This window comes from Falco naumanni, chromosome 19, assembly GCF_017639655.2.
Source record: "Falco naumanni isolate bFalNau1 chromosome 19, bFalNau1.pat, whole genome shotgun sequence".
In the NCBI taxonomy this organism is placed as follows: domain Eukaryota; kingdom Metazoa; phylum Chordata; class Aves; order Falconiformes; family Falconidae; genus Falco; species Falco naumanni.
Window position 1 is genome coordinate 3,145,809 of NC_054072.1, and position 25,949 is coordinate 3,171,757.

At 43.7% G+C, this 25,949-nt stretch overlaps 1 protein-coding gene across 1 annotated transcript in view; it reads right to left on the minus strand.

The window, feature by feature from the left end:
- Positions 1–4,591: 4,591 nt before the first annotated feature.
- Positions 4,592–25,949, minus strand: part of DOCK5 (dedicator of cytokinesis 5) — an 86,164-nt gene continuing 64,806 nt past the window's right edge. The window contains exons 42-52 of the mRNA XM_040618037.1: positions 23,667–23,748; positions 23,395–23,479; positions 22,634–22,720; positions 21,996–22,172; positions 19,836–19,919; positions 18,915–19,052; positions 18,639–18,805; positions 17,674–17,851; positions 15,204–15,342; positions 13,602–13,717; positions 4,592–11,584 (exon numbers count right to left, since the gene is read on the minus strand). Of these exons, the coding sequence (XP_040473971.1) occupies positions 11,483–11,584; positions 13,602–13,717; positions 15,204–15,342; positions 17,674–17,851; positions 18,639–18,805; positions 18,915–19,052; positions 19,836–19,919; positions 21,996–22,172; positions 22,634–22,720; positions 23,395–23,479; positions 23,667–23,748 (1,355 nt within the window). The 3' untranslated portion in view covers positions 4,592–11,482. The remainder of the gene's footprint in view (positions 11,585–13,601; positions 13,718–15,203; positions 15,343–17,673; positions 17,852–18,638; positions 18,806–18,914; positions 19,053–19,835; positions 19,920–21,995; positions 22,173–22,633; positions 22,721–23,394; positions 23,480–23,666; positions 23,749–25,949) is intronic.

The following is a 25,949-nucleotide window of genomic DNA, read 5'->3' on the forward strand; positions in this document are numbered from 1 at the left end:
AAACTATTTTCACAGCTTGATCAGTTTATCGGCTGAAGTTAAATGTTGGCTACTCCGGCCACGAGTGGGAGAAGCATTAGAGCAGGAAGAATTACTCTGTGCTGGAGTCACTAAATCCTCCTTACATTATTTACTTACTAATCCGTTAATCTCAAAGAGGTCACGGGAGCAGGAAGAGAGGATGTTTGAAGAACGCTGAACACGATCCATTCAGCTGCACACAAAACAGTGCGCAGCAAGTCGGAATAGCTGCCAGGCGGATAAAAAATAAATAATTCCGTTTCTGCAGTCAAATTTACTGACTGTAACTCCTGCATGCAGACTCCTATCAACTCCTTTATAAAACTGCAGCGCGTAAACCCTCGCGAGTCTGAGAGAACGAAGAACATGTGCGCGCACACACATATAAATTTATATAAAATCCAAAATAATAGCGGTGTCTGGGAGCCCTGTTCATGAGACTCCATTGTGACAACAAAGCATGTTTACAGTCTGATATACTTGTCCATTTGACCCATTTAACAGTACTTTGCATTTTATAGAGCAAAGAATACCAAGGCACCTTAATTGAAGGATCGAGGAGGAGGACATTCAAAGGAGTGTGCAAAAAGGCTCCGTGTGCTTGTGCGACCACAGGCTCTTGTTTATGCCCCGAAGGACTGTTTCCTTCACACCTGATAGACAGAGACGACAGTGAATTTCAATTTCAAGCCCTGGAAGTCTCACCGAATTCAAACTCACCCGAGAACTTTCACTTAAAAAATTAGAAGCCACTGAAAGAAAAGACTGTGTCTTTTCCACAGGATAAAGTGGAATTCCGCTGGCTTTGAACGTCAGATTTACAGCCTCTTAAAAGAAAGGCTCTTACTTTTACGGCTCTTCGAGAAAAACAACCGAATTTAATAGCTGCACCGGGGGTGTTCCAATTATGTGCTTTACTCCTGCTGCATTACAGCGATTTTAAGAACAAAATTGCAGCCTGTGGGATAGAATTAGATAAAGTTACCTGCTGTGAAAGGTTTGGCATTGGGGTGGTTGTATATAAAAAGTGAGATGGCAGGTGTACTTGCAAGACATTTTCGGACGGAGAAGAGCTGGAGTTATTCTGCCACCTGTCTCAGCAAGCAGGTAACGTGTTTGAGCTATGTACCGTACTCCCTTTTTACTTACTCAGTGCTTACAGGTGCTTGTATTAGAAGCAACTTGCATTAGGAGGAGACTGCAAAGAGCACTTCTGGAGGAGCAGGGACGTTAGAACAGAAACCAGCTAAACAAACACATCTGCCAAATAACAGGGACTTCCACGGAACCTCCGAGGTCCAGACATTCCTAAAACTCTGACAGGGTATTCAACCCCCCTCATTAAGATCTTCATCCAAATCTCTTCATAATGAGCTAATCCACACTTTGAGAGGCTCAAAATTCCGCTGTGGCTCAGGCACAGGCACGAGGCCACCGGGGTGCAGAAGATCGCAACCGGAGATCCAGAAACGTAACGTTTTCGTAACGCTGCAAGCTAAAACCGGAGCTGTCACGATGATCAGAAAGTTGTTTTGTTCTCTCACAGGATGGAGAAGTCCAGGAAGATCTTTGTCAGTGTCCTCCTGTTCGTCATGTCTGTGGAAATCTGCTTGGCTCAGCACTGGTCTTACGGCCTGCAACCAGGAGGAAAAAGGAATGCCGAAAACCTGGCGGAGTCATTTCAAGAGGTAGGTTCCAGGTTGTAAAACAAGCCCGTTGTTTTCGCTAGGACCCTTTTCCTGTAAAAAATGCCAGCAAAAAAGGGGTGACACAGGCTTTACTGGATCTCTGTCTCTTTCCCCCCAAATGTACACCCCTCTGTGCATACCCACGCACCTTTTTTTAACGTAATGATGGGAAAGCAGTTGGCATTAGGGCGAGATGACGGCTGAGAGCCTTGCCTGAAGAGCAGCGCTGTCTGCTGCGGAGGCAGGGACCTGGGCGGCCTGCTCTGAAGGAGAGATGGAAGTCTGAGCTCCAGCTTAAACCCCATTTCACCCTCTCCCTAAACTGCAGCCATACCCTGACGGGCTGTTTCACGGTTAACGTTCACCCGCTTCAGCTGGCATGTGGTAACCGACCAGATCACAGGATCCTTGAGGTTGGGAAAGACCTTTAAGATCATCAAGTCCCGCCATTAACCCAGCACTGCCCACCTCTCAACCACGTCCCCAAGCGCCACATCTGCACAGCTTTTAAACACCCCCGGGGATGGTGACTCGATTAAAAGACAATGCAGATGTGGAAGGTTCTGCCAACCAGGGGCTTTCCCATCCTTTCTAATACTTCACGTGTAGTCCCTCACAGCAGTACTTCCAGCATCCTGATTTTAAGTTTGCTGCAGCACCTGGGTGGGTATCGGTTGTGCAGTGGAACAGTTTCATCCTCACCTGTAACTAAAGTTGCTTTAGCAGAAAAATCTCCTTTCATGAAGGCTGTATCACTTCCCAATCCAGATTGCAAATGAAATGGAAAAATTAGGGGAAGCGCAGAAGACTGAATGCCCAGGCTCGTACCAGCGCTCCAGGTTCAGTGATCTGAGGGAAGCCATGGTAAGTAACATGTGTTTTCCTTTTATCATTCTGGGAAAATTAGGGGACTGGTCCAGGCTGGGACAGTGCGTGGAGGGAAGGGACAAAAGGTGGTGGAGAAGGAGGAAGAGACATGCAAGTTTAGTCCACATGTGGCCATGCTGATTATCTGCATCATTCTCCAGTGCCTCAGAGCTACAGTCCTAGGACAGGGCTGCATTATTCTTATGCTTCCCTTGGAGCAATGTCATTACTCCCTCAATTAAAAACAAAATAAAGTCAAACGCATTCTACCTTAATACAAATCTATGCAGCATTCACAGATGCTTAACTTCAAAGGCGCACTTTGCCAGCTAAAGGATCCAGCCATATGGAAGCTGCTGCTCCCAAGGTCCCCAGACTGGGAAATGTATTTTCCATTAGATGCTCTAATGCAATGACAGCAGCGGCTTCACATGCAAACCAACTGCCACAGAAAGAACACTCCCCAGCAAAAATGTGCTCTTTAATTAATATAGCAACACCTTGATCAGGCCAGATGGTCACCACTTTCTGGGAAGCGTCTCTGAGCTGTCCTAAAAGTTGAAACACTCAATCTGTACTTCATTTTTGAAGCCAAGGCCAAAAGTTTCAAGTATGCGCTCTAGCCTTCCACTGAAATCTGGCCTGAATAAAGGCTCATAAACTCTGCAACAGCAATGCAGACAGGTCAGAGCCTGACTTCCATTGGATTTTCACACAGAAACTACCTAAACAACAGGGCTTTTTAGGTCACCTTTAATGCTGTTTCTACTGAATATAAAATGGAATCTTTGTGCGTGACTCTGGCTTCCAACAGCAGTGCTACCTGCAGAATAAAGAGCCAGCAACAGTAATTATTTTTTTTTGTTTGTTTACTACAAGAGACTATATTAGGCAGGCAAAGATACCAGAATAATTATCAGGATATTTCAAATGAGTCCTTGACACTTCTTGCTCACTGAGGGCAACTTGGCCTGTCTTTGCTGAGCTTAAGACACTCCCCACTCCCCAATAATATTCTTAAGTTTGTTCAGAAAGAGCCAGTAATCTTGCACATGAATGTAAAAAGGTCTAAGCCTCTGCACCAAACACTAGTTTGCATGTCTTCTTCCTGTAGCATAGTCTGAATTACGTGCCCTCCTTATTTTGAGCTGCTTGATGACACCGAAAACAAGTTCAGCTTTTTCCAGATGCAGCTTTTCCGATGTGCCACATTCCTGGAGTTGCTACAGGAACATTATGCAATAAAAGGGGAGGTGTCCAGCAATGATCCACCCCATGGAAAAACTTTTTAAATCGATTTCCATAATTTCCTGGAGAAGCTGGTGGCGAGCACAAACAAAAATACACCTACACCTAGCTAAGGCACGTAGGGGGAAAAAAATAACACGCTCAGACAATGCTTCTATCCAAACCACTTCAGGCTTTCAGCTGGGAGGGAAGAACATAAAGAAAGAGTCAAGTAGGAGACCAGGTCCAGCAGTACGTGCCGCAGGAACACGATTTCCAGTTGAACAGTCCTAAGGTACACAGGGAGTGGTAACAGGGCAACTGTGGCACTCCACAAAGACCCTGTAACACTCTGGCCAGCACAGCTTTCGTGTCTCTGGTCTCTTGGCCAACTGCTTAAGCTGACCGAGACATTCTACATACCGATGCTTTGTGCATGTTCACGCTCCTTGTCCTAAACTGCTGTCAAGTGTAGCGTTCAACAGCTGCTGGTGGACCCATTAACAGATGTAAACGTGGTCCTGCACTTTGGGATGAAAAGGGCCATTATAAGCGTCAGTTACATTATACTGCACGATCAGATCCACGGGCAGGTGGCAGAGAGATCAGGTTGGGTCAGATTTATATCGCTCTAATCCTCCTTCCAATGGAGACCACGCTATGAATATTTTAGCATCTGACCAGGCGTTAAAATTCCATCATCAAAGTTATTTCTTCTCTTCAAAAAAAGCGTTATGATTTGTATTTACAGGAAAGTCTGATCGAAGGAGAAGCTAGACGAAAGAAGATTTAAACCCACAAAGCGAAACGGAACAACAGACCCAGAATAAAATTTCAAAGCTATGTTAAAATCAATTTCTCTTCCAACGGCCTTTGCTTAGACTGCATTATGTGAATAAATACTCTGAAGTTGCATTCAAATAGTAGAAGATAACTGTTGTGTGGATTAGATTACTAGTTTACGTGTAAAAAGAGCAACATTCTGGTCCAGCAGTGGGGACTCAGCAGCACAGGGTCTGCTTTGTGTCCTGCAATGAAAACTTGGACGTGACAGCTTTTGTTTCACATGTACAGACAATGCCTGGACAAAGGCACTGTCTGATCTCACTAGTCTCTGGATAAAACGGTAGTACAACTTTGTTAAAAATCAAGAATAAACTTACTGTTGGAATTAATTCCACTCCCACTTCAATAGCCCATGCATGAGACACTTTCATATACTCTTTTCTTACTGGTTCACGCATTAAAAACTACATTTATTTTAAAAAGGTATTTACAAACTTTACAACAGTTAATATATTTTAAAAAAAACCATGAAAATTTATACACCTTGCTTTACAGACTTAGTAAATCATATGTCATGTACCCAGAGAGATGCAGACTCCCTTTCCAAAGCTTAGCTCCTACTCTGTTCTTCAGAGCCAGTTTAAAAGCTGTATCTTTTGCTGATTCAATTAAAGAAAAGGGGGGTGGGGTGGGGTGGTATTTGCAGTCCGCAGAGGTGGGTGTTTAGTTTAGCTAAAGGATCACATCCAGGATCTCAAAACACATTCACAAAAACACGTTACACAATATCCATATTCTCCTGAATTCAAGACAAACATACCCCAAAGGTTTAACACGTCATGAAACCTTTATAACACCGACAATAAAAACCAGACATCAATTAATACCATGCATATTAGGGCTGAATTTCAGAGCTGCTGAGGACTTACACCTCTGTTTAAAAAAAGACAAAACCTGCAGACCATGCATGTGAAAAACAGGTTCCAAGTATGCAGTCATGCACATCCAGGGATTTCTCTGACAGCCTGAAACCTGAACAGTCAGACCAATACAGCATAAACAGATGCTTTTCACCTTTTGTTAAGCTCCTCTGTGTTCCTTTGTGTGATCTCCGTTAGTGCCCTAAAGGTGCTTTACTGTTAAAAGGAGCAGATTAGGTGAACCTCACCTGCTTTTGAAAAGCCCCTCTCCTGCCATGCAATGAAATCCCATTACTGGTTTACTTTTTTCTTTCTGATGTAGTCCTAGGAAAAGCTCATCCTGGTCCACTAGATAATTTGGTCTGCAACAGTAAATGTAAGATAAGAGGTTTTAATTAAAAGAGAAAAAAAAAATTGAAAGAAGGTAGTAATGGGTCAGGAATGTTTTCACTATATATATATAAAAAAAGATTACAGTTAAATTACAGACATCTTAAACTTATTACTTGCATTTACAATTATAAAAATAAATAAGGAGAGAAAATCTGGGCCGTTATCACTACAAATCTAACTCACTGTTAATCTGTGGAACATCCACTGGGCTGCACAGCGTGAAGGTTATTAGATGCAGGTTCTCAAACCCCACTGCATATACATTACAGGATTTTCTGCCACTGCAGATCACAGAGCTGTTCTCACTGGAACTGGTGTCCTTTCCTAATCCAATAATCCACTGAAATGGAAAGCTGTCTGTTTCTCTCTTCCCCTGGTGTGGATTAGAGCCTGTAACATTTTTAAAGGAATTTATCCCAGCATGACAAATTTTAATTAAAAGCTCCAGAAAACAAGTGTTGAGCATATTTATCAAAAAAAAAAAACAAAAACAAAAAAACCAACCCTCTAAGACTTGAAATTTAACACTAGCTTTGAACAGCACGACTATGAAATGGGATTAGATTTTGTCTTCTCTACAGACGGGATATTTAACTTTGAGATTTGTTTTATTCAAAACTATGGATCGGGTAGAAGTGCTGCTGTTTGCTTTCATTTCTGGTGTGCAGAGATGACATCATTACGGACGAGTCCCCTGCTCCCGTTTTTAGCCCTCTAATTTAAAAGACATGAGATGACATTTCCAAAAGCATCCAATTAACATGGAAAGATGATGCTCATTTTGCAAACTAAGTAGCGAGACCTTAAATTGGCTTTCAAAATTCAGTCTCAGAACTTCAGTCAGTCAGGTACCGTATCAAAGAGCAGGTAGGTAACTGTTAAAAAATAAATAAATCAGGGGTCTGGTGGGATTTCTCTTCAGTGTGGGCACTTAATTCCACTTAATTAAAATTGGTCAGGCCCCATGCTTATTCACACACTTAAATGCCCAACTGCCTTTCAAAATCTGACACTTAGAAGACAATGCTTTTTTCTAAAACTGGCACGAAGCCCTAAACCATTTAAGCACAGGACAGAAATTCCATCTTGTAGCTCCAAGCAAACTACGCTGAGAATGTAACTCTTGACGTACCACAGCCAGCAAAACATTTAAGAAAACCCAACGCCTATTTGTGAGTGAGTTTGCTGGAAGGCAAGAAGGAGAAGCAGGAAGACTTTACAGCACTTCAGACTCTAGAATACAAATAAAGCTTAGAAAGCCAAAAAAAAAAAAAAAAATCTCTCACCATTAAACCCCTTTCTGGCACAGCAAATTTGCATTTTCAGCCCCTAATCTCTCCGGAAGGGAAATGTGCTCACTCTGTCCTTCAGCATCAGCTGTTCCTTCCCCTCCAGCTAAGGGTGATGCCCCCTTGGATGGTGATGACACTTGGACAAGTGTCCATCTGGCCAGAACACAAAGGCAGCCAGAAGAAAAGCCTGGACTGCGTGGACAGCAAAGCCAGAGAAGGAACCTGCCCGGTGAGACAGCGCAACTGCGAGGCAGCACAGACGGGAAGGGACCTCCCCTGCTTCTTAAGGAGCTAACCCTATAGAAAAAGTATAGTAGAAGCCAAAGATCAAAATAGAAATGAAAGGCCTCTTGAAGCCACTGCTGAAATCACAAAGCACTGAAGCTACCTGGACTTCTGGGGGCACTGGGGTGCTGCTGGGACTCTCCGGGTGACTTGGGCACCTCGCTGGCTCAGGTATCGGCACAGAGGAGAAAAACCACTGTCCTTATTCCTAATGACTGGCAGCTGCATGATCCAAGGAAGGAAAGGAGGGGAGAGGATAATTAATCACTCCCACGCTAAGTACTCTGTTCATAAACCTAGTCCGTAAAACTGCAAACCCCAGCAGTCAGGACCAAGACCCCTCCAGTTACAGAGCATTACGTCAAAGAGTCATTAAAGATCAGCTGAAAAATTCTTCCCGAGGTCAGACTTCCTCTAGAGAGGTTTTTCTGCATGGACCAGTTCCGTCCTCCAGGAAAAAAACAACTGCTGAATGCACAAGGTACACCTACGAGTTAAAAGGTTATTAAAGCAGATGAAAAAAAAAGGCAGGGAAATAAGACTCAAAAGTCACTGGAAACCAAAATACCCAAACCTGATAGCTAGGTGGTCTACCCAGGACCGACAACCCCTTAGCTGGGATTGCTACAGCCTCCTTTGTTTCTGCTGACTTACCAAAGGAGTTAAAAGCCAACCTGCTCTGAAAAGGTACCTAGACCGCGTAACAGGCTGATGTAGGGTAGGGACAGGCACTGCATTAACAGCGGGTGGTGTTCAGATGTGCTTTTCTACAACTGAGATCACGTCCTGCTGTTCTTCCTAAAGCAAAATTCTCACCACAAAGTTCTGGTTCAAGTGAAGTTTCAGAGGATCCTTCGGTTCATGACGTGCAGCAGAAGGCAGACAGAGTTTACAAGAAGAGGAAGAAGCGGACAAAAAACGAAAGGCAAGAAAACTCTGCGGTTTTCAAGTCAAGCAGCATCTATGTCCGAGAACATAAGGTGGAGCTGACAGTGCACCAGGGAGAGGGGGTGAACCATGCTCAGGGTGCCCAGAAAGGTTTCCAAGATTTCCCCTGAGAAGGCAACGACCCAGAGGCAGCTGTACGTGTGCTACAGCAAACACGACGGCGGGTGCATGCAACGCGACTGCGGCGCCACTTCCAACACGTCTCCGGCCTCTCTGCGATGAGAATCTGTGTGACCCCTGGGTGACAGCTGTCCCTTACGGAGCCCTGCAGGCAGCAAAGCCACCACAGCTTCTGCAGGTTTCCTTCACTGAAGCCAACGTAACGCAGAAGAACCAAAGAAAGGACTAGTTCTGTCTCAACAACAACAAAAAAAAACAACCCTAGGGTTTCATTGGCTTTATTTTTCCCTGAGAAAGGCTTTGCTGAGAAAAGCTTTCATCAGGTTTAACGACCTTCAATTTTTCAGTAAGGTAATGAAACCCATTTAAGTCACGCAAGCAGCATAATGGTGCAGTGGCCTGCAAAAAACCCCCAACCCAACAGTATTTGTACCTACTACTGTGAGCAACGCCCTCAGCAGCGCTTTTAGTGGGTGTCCCCGTCTCCTACCCGATAATCAGAAGCTAAATGAGAGCTACAGTTAACAAGCAAAATTATTTCCTGGAAGAGAGAACTGATGACAGAATCTTCATCAATACTGATGATAAATTAAGAGGCCGCAACCTGTAAGCAAACAGCCAAAGTTTTGTGCAGGTTCAGAAACTTGGATCCAAATTCCTCCACTGGTCCCTCTTTATGATGAGGTTTTAGGAAACTTTGGACTTTCCAAAAAGTTTGAATCTAAACTTTGCAGGCAAACTCCCGTATTTCCCAAGTTCCACAGTGAAAGAGAACAACAAGTGATGTTTCTCCCTTTCCTGGAAAACATCAGTAAAAAATAACAGCCCCCACAAATGCTGTGTTTATAAACAGGCAGTCACACAGGCAGAATAGCAGGGCAAAATATTCTGCCTGAATGTGACAAGAGAATTAATTCTTCCCAATCAAGAAAACCTCAAACTTCACTGGCTTTGCTGCTGCTGGGAAATGTGGCACCATCAGGCAGCTGCAACTGGGGTCCGGGGGAGAAATATATAAAGATAGTTTCAATTAAATAGCTTGACGAGAAAAGTGAAGTTCTTCAGAAGGCATCAGTTCCGAAACAGGCAGTTTAGAGAATCCTGCTCCACACAGCAAAAAAAGAGCTGCGATCTTCAGAGTCACCTGGATCTTCTGAGAGCAGAACAGAATAGAAATGCACTGCAAGCGAATTTTTAACTGAATTGTTTCTGGTTTCAGCAGGACAGAAGTGCCCTGTAAGCCCCCGCCCCAGGGCTGCAGCCCTGATAACAGAGCTCAGAGACACGCAGCCCTGAAAGCTGCAAGATGCATCTGCCATGAACTAATCGCAACTGGTGACGTCCTGGTTTTTAACCTGGAAGATTTCAGTGGCAGCTCAGGCACAGAGAAATGCTGTGTCTAAGGCCCATCTGGTCCTAATATAACAACATTTGTGTCAATTTTTTGGTCACTATGCAACTAGGAGGACAGGCTATTCTAACAGTGGGCAACAGCCTTTTCCTGCGCGGATCACGTGAATTTAAAAACCTTAAAACCTAAGATCGTGTCATTTTTTCTCTATACAAGTAGAAAGAGTGATGCTTAGACAGAGCAGGGAATAAACAACTTAAAAGAAAAATTAAACAGTTTATCCCATCCTCCATGGGAAGAAAAGCTGCAGAAAGCTGGACTAATCCAAGCAACAGGAAATTAGGTTAATTAGCAAGTTTTGCACATGCATCCCAGATCTAAACTGCTCCTTGAAGTCTACTGGTGGTTACAAACCTAGGTGAAAGGAGGCTAGGGAACAAAGTGCAAGTACTGCCACAAAGGGGTAAAAAAAAAAAAACAAACCACAAACAAAAAAAAAAAAGAGGATGAGAATTATTTATATTTGTGTGAATCCACCCAGCCAAAGTAAAGGTTATAGTTACTATCAGACTTTGTTTCTGAGGTCAGGATGCATAATTAGTTTTGCACACTCTATCCTCTCAGAGTTGCTGGTACCAGTATGGTGCTGGTACCAATTCAGCTTCTACTCTTCTACATATTCCCAGGAGGGAAGCAACTTTTTACACCCTATTAAAAAGCAAAAAGATGAAATATTGTACCAAACCCCAGATACAAGTGCAAACCAAGCAGGTAACATAATGCAGGGAGGAGTATCAACTGCTCTGTAGTGTTAAAACCAGAATCAACAGTGAAATTATGACAAAATACTGGTGAACCTAAACTCTCCATTGGGAGCAAGCAACTGCCACGACTCGAGCAGTGATGGTGTAAGGCAGAATGTCTGCCCTTCATCTTAAATATATATGATGACTAGCAGAAAGAAAAAAAAAAAAAAAAGACTTCTTATTCTGCTAACAATGCTCAGGTCTCTGCCTGCAATCAAGAATCTTAGGAGACTGCTCATCATACACCGGCACCTGACATCTCACAACTTCGGAACGGCTGCGGTCTGCTTCGCTTCACGCAGCTCAGGGCTGGGTGATGCTTCAGGGACAGGAGGGATCAGGGCACAAGCACAGCTGTAAAGCTGTACCGAACTTCTGTGCAAATACTGTAGGACACAGCTCACACCGGCGTGGCTTGTTTCAAACACTGGTGCACATCGCTACCGTGCCAGGTTTACACTAGGAATGAGCTGCCGAAACTGCATCAGCGGAAAAAAAAACCTCAGGAGAGACAAAGACTAAAGACAGACAAGAATTCCAGTAGGGCGACTTCTGCAATGCGATTAGTGTCTCAATACTGGAAAGATAAACCAGAGGTTAGGGAATACAGTCACCAGCACAGTTCCTTTTGGTATTTCCCAAAGAAAACTCCAAGGGGAGTGAATGGAATGGCAGTGAGATCACCCAGCCGTAAGGTCAGAGAGCCCCAGCACGTCAGCAAAAAGAAAATGTCCATTTCACTGCAGGCGCTTGCTGTTAGACCAGCAAGTGACGGTCCTCACTGCAAACCTTGCTCGGAAGAGACAACGCTCGATTTTCTGGTTTTTGGGGGTGGCGGGGGAGGCTTGGCTTCACGTCTGCTGGGTAGCGGTGGAGCAACCTGAGAAGGTAAAACAAAAACACACAGAAAAAATAAGCCATTACTGGCAAGTTAGGACATTTTGCTTCACCGAACAAGAAATGCAAGAGGTCCTGTACTACTTGATGTGTTTTTCAGGACCAAATCTTTGAATTCAGCCTCCCTGTACTACATCAAATTGATGACAGGGGCAAACAAGGACAGATCCCCAGGAAATAACAGAAGCAGATGCCTTTTAGTTGCTAGAATATGCTTTAGTTGCGGAAAGACTTTAGTCGCTTCTGACCTGCAGCCTGACTTCAAGTCAGAGCCATCTGTCCCTCCGTCCCACCTTTTGTTTATCAGTAAAATGGCAATAAACCCATCTTCCTCTAGGTTTCAAAATTCAACTATATTTATCTTGCTGGCTCGTTGAGCTGCACCAAGTAGGGGCCAAAAGGATGTAAAACGCTTCCAAATCAGAATGCTACAACTAACTCCGTGAAACGGTAGCAAGTGAAGTTCTACTAAGGCATGCCACAGCTTCCCTGCCAGGCACAGGGGCTTGTAGGATGTTTCTAGTTCTCGCAGAAAACTGCGCTAGTGGGCTCCTTCAAGTCTCTGCTCTTTTTAAGGGGCATCCTGTAAACAACTGAGATGCGAAAGGCCAGGTGAATGGGAAACTTGTGTGGCTTACCCACTGGCTTAGCCAAAACTGTCAAGATTTCAGGAGTATTTCAGCTGAAGGAGGACAGAGTCAACTCTACAACAACAACGATGTAACAAAGCCCTTCAGAAAATACTTTTACAATCTCTCTTTACAGCCCTTTGAATCCTTTTCATTTGGCTGCAAGCCAAGGTCAATGTTGCAAGCCAGAACATGTTAGTAATTAGTTTTCTTACAAGACTCAAGGGAAAGAGGCTCTTTTATTAATCCTCTTGAACCAGTGACTCCCACAGCATCCCTAGAGCTGGCATATTTCTGCCATTCATGGCACCTACAGTAGCTATATTGCCCTTTTTCAGAAGCACAGTCAATTCTGACCCAATGAAGGGCAAAATGGAAAACCTCCTATTTATCCCATGCATCAAGGCTTTATGCAGTGTTCATCCCTCTCTCTCTAACAGAATTAAGTGATGAGCTCTTTTCTTGTCTCCCTGCGCTGTGAGAGGTAGCATATTTTAAGGGCAGTCATCCTTTAAATTCTTTTGGGGCAAATTCCAGTTCATCTCATTAAGGTACTCTGTAAATCTTCTTTGCAAATCAGACTGGGGAAGACATCCCCCCGCTTTCACAGTTACAAAAGGATGCTTTCTGTTGCTGCACATTGGAGAGCAATTAGTGTCTTGGACCAGAAGCACCTGAATTTCAGGGGCAGAAAAAATGATTCTGATACAATGAGCCGAGTCCTTGCACATTAAGTACCTGTGAGCCGTTGGGCATCCCACAGTGTAAGAGAAACATTAGTGATACAGGGTAAAGAAAAGTGGCAATTTGATGTTCCTAGAAGATACAAGATAAAGAAAAGTGGCAATCTGATGTTCCTAAAAGGAAACCAACTCCACGAAATGGAGAAAAAGGCTGTGGCTAAGATGGTGTGGCTAAACAGGCTGGTTTAAGTTACTAATGACACATACTTTGAAAAACTAGGTTCTTCTGAGCTGAGGACTCAAAAGGAGACATTTGTAATTTCTGCAGATGTGTGAATTCTTTCCCCTTCTTGTTTCAAGACTAGATTACTGCGCTATTTTACATCAAACATGTTTTTGAAACTTTTCAATCATTGTGCTTTGTTTTCAATGTATCTTCCCACCCCCACACACAGTTTGCCTAACCAAGGACAACACAACTCCCACTTGGAAAAGAAGGGACTGCACTTGATGGCCTTCTCCCGAAGCAAAAAACTTTTTTTATTCTTTTGTGGTTTCAGGGAGTGAACCAGTAAAATGATTAGACAAGTTTCAAGTAGCACCACCCTAGAAGCAGCTTGGAAAATTCCACTGGCGTTTCTTTCTCAAAAGCTGTTCTCCAAAAAAGTGTCAGCTCTCATTTCCTTACCTCCACAGAATTCCTTGGGTTGCTGTTCTCATAGGGTTTGCTTTTGGGCGGAGGTGGGGGTGGGGTGCTCGGTAAGCTAGAAGTTGCCAATCCATCAGCTTGCAATGAGGGAAAACCTAGAAGCAACAACAATAATAAGAAAAGACATTAAAGTAGGTGGAAAGGGAATGGGAAATGGGATCGACCATGTAGAATTTTAAGGGAGATTCACTTAAGATCTCGTGCTTTTGATCCGCTAACAGTTCTCTGCTGTAGCAGCTAAACCCAAATGGATCTGTCAAAGTCAAGTCACAGTTGTATCTCCCTGAAGTTCAAAATGCCCAGAAGAGTTCCATCTTCATCAAATGAATCTAAGCGTATGTGAAAAATGCATGCCTGAGAGAACAGAAAACTGAATCCATTATCACATCTGCAACGTTCACTGGGGTCTCCTTTCAGCCTGGGCCTCAACCTGAGAATTCACTTTGATTTTAACTCCAGTTGATGGAGTAGATAAGTACCCAAACTTCAGAAGAATTCCTGGGAAGCTGTCCTGGTACTAATGGCAATTAAAACCACTTGCTAAGTAGAAGAGTGAGGTTTCACATTCCTTTCGCGTATCTTTCTTCATATAGTATTCCTGCATTTGTTTGTGTTTCTCGTTGTCTCCCCACCCCTGATACCCATTTTTTTGGTTTTAACCCTCTCACGATAGTTTTATGCTTGTTTAGTACATTATCTATACTGGATTCTGACTTTATCTATACTGGACACTGAATTTATAGCCACCTAAGAGGAAGGGCAGTCAGGTCCTACACATGATCTTCTGTTCTTTTAAAAAAAAACAGCAGTAGAGGGAGAAATGCAACGACAAGCAAGGAAGCTGTCAGTGGTGACACTGCAGCTGTATTTTTATTTCAGCCGTATTTATATGTTGCTCCAGAATTAACGACAGGGCTTACTGGAAAGTAACTGCGCCAATTAGTCATTTTGCTTATTGTTCAAGATAAATTCCGTCTCTTTCAGGTGTAACATTTACCAGTGAGTTTCCAAGCTGCAGTGCAACTTCTAAAACTTTTTTGCCACGTGATGAGGGTTATTGTTCGTTAAATTAACAAAGCCTTCAGGGCTTGCAGAGAAAAAATTCAGCCTCGGAGCTGATCGGAAATACCGTGCTGGATGGCTGCGGTTCCATCCAGCGAATTCACAGGAGATAATCCTCTGCTATGTGCTGCAGCCGCCTGACGGGATGCATTTACAAGCATCTACACTGATGACACGTGATGTTCACCTTGAAGTTCAATATACCTTCCCACAAACCAGTACGGGAGAAAACAAAAAAGAAACCGAAAAAGATCAAAACTGTTCTCTGGAATTTCTCTGGTATACTCAATTTTAACAAGCGATACGTAAGTCACAAGTATGACTGCCGTGCCTTTGATAACACTGCCAAATTCTGTTATCTCACCAAGATATCTACCAACATTAATAGCCCACAGTCGACTGCAGGGCAGTTCTTCCCTCTTTCCCTCGCCAGTGAGGCTTCCCCAGCAAACACACAGTAATTCCTACTGCCAGGTACGGCCCCGACAGATGCGGCAGCTGCTCTGTAACAGAACTTACTTTGGGTTCTCGGGGTTTTGGGAGTGATGGGTGGCGGGCTGCGAGGCGTTGGCTGCTGGAGTGAGGAACCCTGAAGCAAAGTCAGTCTGTTGTCTCCCAGCTGAAGACTCTTTGGCCTTTGTGCTTTTCCTGACATGCCCTGGTTGAAACAAAGAGCAAACCAAACTTTTAGCAGTCAGCAAGGTGGCTGCACAAACATCAGCTCATCAGACCCGACACAAAGGCATCAACACGCTCCAGAAAAGCCGAGCAGGAGGAGGGAAGGTGCATTCAGGTGAAACGTGAGAGTGAAACCACCGCACTGGCTAAGCCATGTCAGAAGGCATATGCTGTGCTCCTCCGACACCTCCAGTTTTCTGTGGGACCTTACTAACTGGGTATCAATCGTAAACTGTTTTTAACAACCTTAGTGCATTAACTAAGAAGGGAAGACATCAGGCTGAAAAACTGCGGCACTTGATTAGCAGTTCTGTGAACAAATGTGGGGGGGGAAGAAAAAACTTTTTTCCAAGAAGAATAAAAGATGACGTTCTGGGTGCAAGCCAGGACAGCTGGTATCATCCAGCATACCCTTAGCGCTGTGAAACAAGTCTCAACCAGGCTTTACAGAGAAAATCCCTAGCAACTGGGACTCGGGAGATGTCGTTCCAGTTCCTTCCAGTGTCACACACGTCCTCTGCGCTCTTCAGGCCACCAGAACAAGGAGCCAAGAGTCCAATGCAAGAATATGATGGTCCTTTTAAATAATAATTTATTGCTTTACGGAGAAGGCTGTCACTATAATTACTGGGCTTTTTTAGAGATCTGCGGGGTGAGAAATACTGAACTGCTCAACTGAGGGGACCACACACTGGTGTACAGTGAATATAAAACTTAAAAAGACCAAAGCTGCTGGACATACAGCAAGCCTTTGGTTCCCTCTGGCTTTCAAGCTCCCGAGCAGCTTAGTCAAGAGCTGCATAAAATCAGTCTGTCCAATTCTTGTGCTGCACGACGCAGCTATGGAACAGACCCGCTATAAAGAACAGCTTTCCCTGCACTCTGCAATGTTGTTAAGCAGGAGTCGAACCCTTGACGGCTCATTTGCTCCAGTAAGCTGATCACACATGGAATCTGCCCTCAGAGACACGAGGGGAGCAGGGAGGGTGCGTCTTCTGTTTTGCATCTCGCTGCAACGCATAGTCTTGGACAGACATGCCTTACTGTCCTAGCGAACCGGCCGATACAGATGGGCTTCCTCCCAGATCTTTTCTCTCGCGTTGTACTTAATAAAGTGATCAGCATCTGACATCACAGTTTGTGGGTTAAACCCGTTTAATTCAACGGCAGCTCTTCCAGGGGCAGAGGGCCAGGCCTCCTGGACCACTCATATTTACAACCCCAGATTTTCCACTTGAGTGGGAAGCCTGTCAATACCGAACGACCTGATTCTAGAACCAAGTTCCCCTTTTCATAAACAAGCTGCAGACTCCAAGTGCTGGCAGCATCACTCAGATTTGATGAGAATTCCTGAATATATAGCAGCATAACCTGTTCCTGCCAGATTCAGTTGAGAGCTTGGGAGAGAAAGGGAAATAGAAGAACTCATGTTTTCTCATTATTTATGCAGCCTGTGTTAAGTCAAATCAGTATCACTGAGCCATTGGCTTAAATACTCAGATACCTAATTCTCGCATACTCTGTGACAGTGTAACACAGTCTTTGCACAAAGCAGGATAGTACTCCAAGGTCATACAACTCTACTTTTGGGCTGAAACTTATCCATTTGTATTAGGTGATCATTCCAAATCCCACTGTCAACCTTAACGCTTAACAGTCTCCAACACATTCCTCATTATAACGCTCCTGTGGGGGTATAGATTCTCTTTTATTCCTCTCCTGCAAATAATCTGCTCAAGGAGTAAACACTCCTGCCCTCACACAGGAGGTCTGGAGCAGAGTACAGGCTGGAAGAACCAGTTTTTCAGTCCCAAGCTGGTGACCTAACTAGGAGATCTTTTTTCATCTCCCCAGTCTATCAAACTGATCTTTACCTTACAGCACATTTGATTTGTGCAGTGATGCTGACTGATAGCAGCTGAACATCTGGCTTGCCAGCTGGATTTTGGAGTGGGCTAGCAGTATCTGTTTGCTCCAACAACAACAGAACAATTCTACGTGGTGCTGAGTGCACCACACAGTCCTCGGCTCCTAACAAGGAACAAGAGCACTGAGCACCTAGATGAAACATCGGTGCCTCGTGTTTCCAGTTTGTACCTTAAGCCAAACTGCAGTTGGGTCTGTGACACAAGTTTTCCAAATAAAAAAAAGTCAGAATTAATCAGATGACCAAGGCTTTTGGTATTTGAACCCCTCCCACCATTTAATGAAGTTCCCAATGACAAGCATGGCTGAAAGGAACGGAAACTCTACAATCTCCTGCTGTGGATTTTATTATTGCTTTTTTAATTTTAATTTTTTTTTTTTTTACCATTTTGGAAGTCAGCTCCGTTTCTGGCTCCTTCTCTACAATAACCTGAGACTTGCTAATACTCCACTCCTTCCGCTTCAGTTTACTAATCCGGTTATCACCATCATCCTTCATGGGCAAATCTTCAGCTCTGGGTCCTGCTGATATTCTTCTCTCCAAGAGAGGCTCCAGAATAGATCTGTGGCCCACACCAAAACAGCGAAAACGCATGAAACATTAGTCCACCAGATATTTAAAGCACTGTCTGTTAAAAAGCTGTGATCTCTTTGTCTGCATACAAGATTACTGTGAAAAACGGAGTTATGACCACAGAATTTTCAGTAAGATTTGTGCTCGTAAGCTACCCTAGAAGTTTTAAGTATCGTGTCTTAGGTACAAAGTAAAGTGTGATCTACTTGCAGAGGGAGCCAGACTGGCATTTATGCTTAACCCTGCCACCGAGTCTCTGTGTGACCTTAAGCAAGGCACCCAAACTCCCTGGTTATCACAGATGCAAACCAAATGTACACAAAAGCAGGAAATGTTTCCATGTGTGGCAGCTCCTTTTAATGCCATGTATGCACCTGCAACCAGGTAGGTGGAACAATCACCCCGTGACAATGCACCCCTTTGCAGACCACAACAAGCTAAATTACCTTGTAATATCTTACAGCTGTTTTCCAGCGTTCCTGCAAAACAAAAATACTGTGCACCTGAAATGCACTGCCTCCATCCCTCTTCAGTATCACGTAGATAATTGTGACTCCTGAGACAGACAGTCGTGGGTTCAATTCCCAGAACTATCCCTAGTTGTGCTTCAAACTCCCTGTCTGTACAATGGAATAACAACACTGGCCTCCATTTAAAGTTTTAAACGCATAGGTATCACTACTCTGCATGGAATAAATCCTCATTTTAAGAGTAACTAACTCTGGAAAAGGCGTATCCCCACTCTTGTAAACCCCGTGTAAAGGCTGATTACTAACCCATCTGAACCTGGTCTGGAAGAAGTGCTATCAGATGACGTGGAAGATGTAGAGACCACAGAAGATGCCACAGATGTGACAGAGAGCCGTCTCAGCGTGGAAGACATGATGTAGGGCAGCACAACAGAGCCCGACCTGCTCTGTTTCCTTTCGGTGAGGGAGGGAGGCTGCAGGCAAACGCACTCGTGATAAATCATTTAGCACTAACTCACAAGTGGGAAAGGGGAGAGATGTGTTTCTGTAAGGTAAAAACACTAAACAACCGGGTACGCTTACCAAAGTTATCACACCGTACTGCTTCTCCACCTTCTTCTTCAGCTCTTTGAAACAGGCTGTCAGTCTGTCATGGAGAGGCTTCAGTTGTTCTGTCAGCTTCTCACCATGGATCCTAATCCCTTCTGCCAACAACGGCATCTAAAAGAAGGAACCAAGTGAAGCTCAAAAGGAAAAACCGGCTCTCCTGTTCCAGGAAGGAACACATTAAACATCTCAGATGCACCCGAAGGACTTAAATAAACGCGGTTTGACTCTGCAGAGGCAAAACCCACCTGATCATACAGTAAGGAAGCTCATCTACCGACTCTTAGCATCTTACGCTGTGGTAATTTGACTGTTTGAGCTCCACGTGTTCAACAAACATCACATTTTACTCATCTATACCTACAGCTCCCTCTTCCCCGCTCAGGTTCCATATTCTGCCTTGGAAAACACACACGTTAAATGTTGGAGTTTCACTCCTTAGCCCCCAGAGCTGTATGACTGTGAGGCAGCTTTAACTGGGCTCTGTTGCGTGGAAATATGAAAAAACTGGTCTGCAGGGATGCAATTTGCATTACAAGAAAACAGGGCAATTCTTCATTTCCATGCAGGTCAAAATAGACAATTTTCAATGGTCAGACCAACAAAATACTAGGTCTGACTGTTTCATGAAAAGGTAACAGATATTTTGTTACACTCATAAGGAAAAAATCTATGCCACCTTGGCAAATATTTCAAAATAAAGTTTCAGAGCAACACAAGATACATGGGACATTCCAAGCCACACTTCTAGAATACACTTTCCTTCAAATAAAAACCAATCGGACACATATCTGGATTGTTCTTACAGCATTTATCTGCATTCTCTCGCCAGAACAATGATGCTGGAACTGACCTGCACTCACATACAGTGCTTCCACTTCTTTCCCACTACAATACCTGTAAAGCAATTAGTTGCTTAAGCAGTTCAATTTTATCTTGATCTTCAGGATGTTCTTGAAGATACTTCTCTGTGAAGAAGGCCTGAAAGCAAAGGGAAAAGCTAAAACAGACACTACACAATGCTTTCACAGTTAACTCCGAGCCAAAGATCCCTGTAAAGACAATTAATTTCCATTACCACTCTAATTAAAACCAATTCACTTCCATTACTTCTCTCATTAAAACCAAATTTTGCTATTTCCCTGACACAAAGCTGAGGGACAAGCCATGGTTATTTGCTGAGAACTGGGAAGAAAAACTTTTTTTCTGTTTAAATAAATATTACTACTTTTTCAGTGAAACACAGATATGTAAAAAAAAAAAAAAAAAAAAAGTCACTTCATTGGAAGGGTTTTCTTCAATTCCAATTCCCTTCTCATAAAACTGAATTGCTTTGAATAACCTAGGTTATGTTACTTGTCACTCAAACGCGAGTAGCAGATCCAGTCTGTTGAGTTCTCACTTCAAAAAGTCTTTAATTTTTAGCATTCAGTGACCTACAGTACACAACGACACGCAGCCAACCTCAGCTGCAGAAAGGTGAACAGGACATCCCCTGCCTGCGGTTTCCTTAAGCTCTAAAATTTAAGTCCAACGTTTTCACACGGGGCTTGTTACAAAGATGCAGCAGAAATAAACAGAAATAAACATTGTGTTGAGGTTTTGACTCAACAAAGCACCTTCAGTCCACACTTCTTACGTGTTTACCTTTAACCAACCCAATCTGGTACCAGTTTGAAGTTGAACAAACACAAGTACGCCCTCCTGGACTGAAGCCTCCAAATTGTGGCGATTCACATTATGTGCTACAGTGTATTACATTGAAATGCATCACAATTCCCGGGCCGAGGAATTTCATTTTTCTTTTTCTTAGATAAAATCCCCAGTCATTTTTCATTCGGTTTTAAAACGCGCCTCTGATCTATTTCAGCCTCTGCATATATTTCTTCGTCCTGCGTTCCATTACCTGGACTGTATGTCCAAGTGTTTATAGGTCTAGTGGTATGATTCTGAAAAAGGCTGATGTCAAGAGGAGGTGAGCCTGGGAAAGGACTGCTGGGTATGTCCCAGTGGATTTTTCTTGAAAGTGTTTAATTATTGCAAGAAGAAAGCGCATGTTAGAAACACAGACTTTGGCTTTTGGCTACAATAAAACAATTAAAACTCAAGATTTTAGCCGCCCACAAACGCCAAATGTTCTGATCTTCAGCTGAAACAGGAAAATATGAACCAGAAATGAGTATTTCCAGATGTGGTTACAGATACTCCGTGCTTCCTAGTTATAACTGCTTTCCCACTTTCGTAATTCTAAACTTTATGTCAACCTTAATTCATAAAATGGGAGGATGTAGGGCCAAATTCAGCCCTGGCAAAGTATGCAGCTCCTCTGGAATCAGCAGAGTTAGACCTCAGATAAATCAGACCCTCTCCCATTTAACTTTTGCACTTCATTTCATGTGACTGGAGCACATCTGAGGAGAATTAAATGCTTTAACACCATCCATTCAGTTTATGGAACTAAGCAATGTATTTCGTGCTGGGAATATCATCACTAGATACTGGGAATAAACAGCTTAAGTTAAACATCACAAAAAGGGAAGGACATACACTATTCAACTGAAGTTAACTGAATAAACCCGGGTAGGAAAGACTGTTTTTTTCCCTGAAATATACGCTCTTTGCTGCAAGACTCTAAAGACAGATTATCTGCTGGAAAAGAGAAATCCTTATTTGCCTTACCATTTTTTGTTAATACAATCGAGAAACGCTAGCTCTTTTGCTTTTGTTAACTTGCACTGTTCATTGGGCTGACCAAGCACCTCAATGCCCCCGCAAGGTAAAATCGTGTTATCATCATCACCGTAAACAAGGCCCAGAAGGGCTGGATCATTCGTTTCTGTGGCGATGCACACCACTAACCCCAAACACGAAAGACACGGGGTTTTTCCACCCTGCAGGCTAGTGGAAATCTCTTATCGTTGCTCTTTTCTTCATTGAGCTCTGAGCACAGATACGACTACAAAATGCAAAATGGAACTCGAATCTCCTACGTTTCAATCCAGGTCTTCAACACCGCGGAGGTCAACAGACTGAGCTAGAGATAAACGTGAAACGGACCTTTTCATAGTTGGTATATCCCCCCATGACCGCTGGGTCCACGATCCCATTCAGGAGCATAGAGAGAGGATGCACAGGAAGACTCCGGTCCCAGACATGCTGCTGGACGATGTTGCTGATTTTCTCGTTGGTGAGCTCCATTGTTTCGATGGCGTTCTCCAAAGGGCTGACCTCTTCCTGACAGAAAGAAGAAACACAATAAACCTTCAGTTTTCTCCCCTGGAAGTCAAGTAACTCCTCATATACAAATTGCAGCCCAATAGTTTCCAGCAGAGGATTTTGGACCCTCTGTGCTAACTATCTTGTCACCCACAGATGAATGCAAGAATGGTCTTTAACCCGAAGGAACAAGAGTTCAGGACTTGAGTGCTGACTGTGGAGTGTGTTGCAGCAGTAACCACCCTCCCACGTGTGATACAGACAACACAGAACTTTGCTGCCTGGGGTAAAGCTGTCTGCAGATGCAAAATGCAAAGGACAAACACATCCAAGAAGATATACATCTGCTTTTACCTGAAGCAGAAGTTACTGGTGTGCCACATCCAACAGTGGAAGGACTAGCTGTCCTAACTGTTGCAAAACTCTCTACTTCGCCAAGGATTGGAGGGGATGAGACCCAGCCCATCTGCAGAACTCACCGTTGTAATCTGTTTAACTTCAAACCACTTGAGGATGCCTGGAAACGAATACGCTGTCGTGTACGTCGTCCTTTCTATCCACATATTCTGGTTAGAGAAGGAGAAAATTCCAAGAGGTAAGGAAAATACCGCTGTTGCAATTCAATTCCCTTCTGTGGCAGAGCACAGAACCAGGCTTCCAGAACTAGCTGGCAGGACTTACACAGCGATTTTCACCTTCACTGATTGGGATGGAACCCAGTGTTTCTGGCAAGGAAGACTCCCTCTGCTATTTAAATGGTACCAACACGAGCAGCAGTAAGCTGTTACCCTCCACGTGGGCCACTATTAGCAGAGCTGCGATTTTGGCATATTTAGCCAGAGCTGTATGCAACATGCCCAAGCACTACACACGAGCACCAGCATGCCGCAGGGGCAGCAAGGAAACGTGCTGTTACACTACACCCGAGGCTCGCTCTCCGCTGCAAATCTTAAAAAGTTGGCCTGGAATGGAACTGATCCTTCATGATTAATGGCCGGCCTCCTTCAGCACGGCTACATCAGTCACAATCTACCAGACACACAGCTGTACTCCGTAGGAAGCTGTGCTTAGCACAATATTTATGGATTCTAGATCAAGGATTCTCGACGTTACAATTTCAGCTACGGAGCCCCTTGACACTATCACACTGGCCTTCTGTAAAGATTGCAATGCAAAGTGCAGCCCCTTGTTTCTTCTGCATTTTGTATAGCAAAACAAGTGGAGGGAAAAGCAAACTCACAGCAAACTCATTGTCTGGATCTTTTTCTCCTTTCCTGACTGGTCGGGAGTGCGTGAACTGCTGCACCTCGTTTGCTCTGTAGTAGCTAGAAAGAAGCAGAGTAAATGGTGAGTTTTCTCACCTCCCACCCTCCTTACATAAATGGTCTCAAAACCAACCAAGTTTAAACTGGACTGTGAAACAGATTTACACAAGACAAAGGCACTTGACCTTGTGCCTAGGCTAGCTGAAAAAAATAGAGGAAATGTTGAAAGAAAAGGAAAAGAAATTACTTTAAGATCTGTTCAGGAACAGGTTTATCTTTATAATTAGGTGGCAGGTTCATCACAGGCTTCACAATAAAGCACTGCACATCTGAGCAGCTATAGTTAAGGATGAAAAACTATGAATTCTTTTGGGGAAACAGGAGAGGGAGAGAAATACCCTACCTGTTTTCATCAAATGTCAGACTTCTCAACAATTCCCTGTGCTCTTATCATATTTGAAGAAAAATACTTACTAGTTCATCAACAATCACAGGCATTATATTGCTTCTTGTAGTTTGTATGCTACTCATGAACTACAGGCTCAAGAAGATAAGGGCTGTACAAACACTTCCAACTATTGAAATTCCCCAGGAAATCCCTAGGAAGCCTGGGTGCTACCGATTTCTACTCTGGGGACAGGAAAACAAGATTCTGTACTAGGTTCTGTAATGGATGCATCTGTCTCTTCTCTCCCCCACCACCCCAACAGTTCTTTGTCAGACCCTTCCAGTCCAGTGAAGCTGCCCCTCCTCCCCTCCCACTTTTTAGATCAATAAGCTAGCAGAAGAAAGTAGGCTGGCTTTCATCAGTTAATATCTACTTCATCTTCAGCTTTTGCACCTGTGAACCATGCAGAAATAAAAAAAAACCCCAACCCTTACATAATAGTATCCCTAAACACAACAGCTTGCAATGTTCTTCCTCCAGAGCTGTGTTAAGGATTGTACTGAAGGCTTTACAGAAGTGAAAACCTGCGTGGAAAAGTAAAGGACAACCTGACCCACATTAATAGATTATTTCTGTGAATTACCTGCCAATTGCCCTCTGAGTGGCAATGTTTTACTGGTGGGTAAGGTAGCCCCATACATCCTTTACTTCACTGAGGGTAGTTCTAAACATTATTTTTGAAAGCAAGGCAAGGTCATCCTGCCTGCATTGAAGAGCCAGCTGGCTACTAGCCAAATCTGAACCCAAAACCACATAGCCACATTAGATCAAGCACTGAGCCCAAGCTAATATATTCCTTCTCTCAGGAGAGCTTATTAGCTTGGGCTTGATGCCACGCTAAGCATGCTGTAGAGCTTCTAGTCCAGAACTGGTGAAGACCAGCCCGTTTGAGCGTGTAGGCATTCCCTGAGACCACGTACAGCTCACTTGGTAGCTCCAGCACACCGTACTAAGAAACACACACAGGAAGAACAGGGCATTTGATCATCAAAGAGGCGAGGCAACAGATTCTGAGCAAAAGTAAAAAGGAGCCCGAGACAAAGGAAGTTAAAAAAGCATGAAATTAAAACAAACTACAGAACCACCACCGCCTGCCTAACACAACAGTGATCTGGGCACTCCGGCTCCTCATCTTTTCAGAAGGTGTTTGTAAGAGTCCAAGAAGAACCTGTACCAAATCCAAGCTATGCAGCTGCTCCCCTTTATAATGGGGCTATGCCAAGACCCGGAACCAAACACCCCCAAACTTTTGGAAGAGTTCAGATCTGGATCCAAATTTTGCAGTTCAGGTTCATCTTGAGCCAAAAACATTAGAACAAACACAAACAGATGCAAAGGAAGTAGCTGAAACAAAGCAGCAATAGAAGAGGCATTTTTTGATACCAAGTTTGGTCTTGAATGAATTTTAATTTCCTATGTGGATTTAGTGCTTGGCAGGCTTATTGCAAGGGAAGCATCTGGTATCACTGCTTGAGCTGTGCCTTTGTACACAGAGTTTTAAGGCCAAAATGGACCATCAGATTCTCTAGTCTGGCCTGTATAACACCAGCTTGTGTAACACGGGCTAGAAGCTCAGTAACTTGGTTTTTTTACTGGTGTACATCTGCCAGGAGCACACCCGCTACCGAGTGGAAGACACAAACAAGGATCTGAAGCATCTTCACTAGGTTCCACTTGGTCATACTCACAATGAAGAGAATGAGGATCTTAAGCCTAGTGGTGCGCTGTGGCACGTGGTTTGGAGTTCTGCCAGCATAAAGAAAAAGTGGGGAAAAAAAAAAGGGGGGGGGGGGAGGGCTCTTCACCCAACACTCTCATCAACATAATTACTTCACACTTCTTACAAAGTGACTTCTAGGGATAAAACAACCAAACAACAACCCAGGCACTTAATAAATGCTGGTTAACTGCAAGTAAGAAGACAGCATGCTTCCACCTCCTTTATATCCCACTTCCATTGCCTGTATTTTACCTCTTTCAACCGAAAATACCAAACTGGATCACACTTATGCTACAGCAGGCAACACCACCTGCTTGAAAAGAAGGCACAAGACATCCTGACCTGCAATCTGTTAAGGTTTC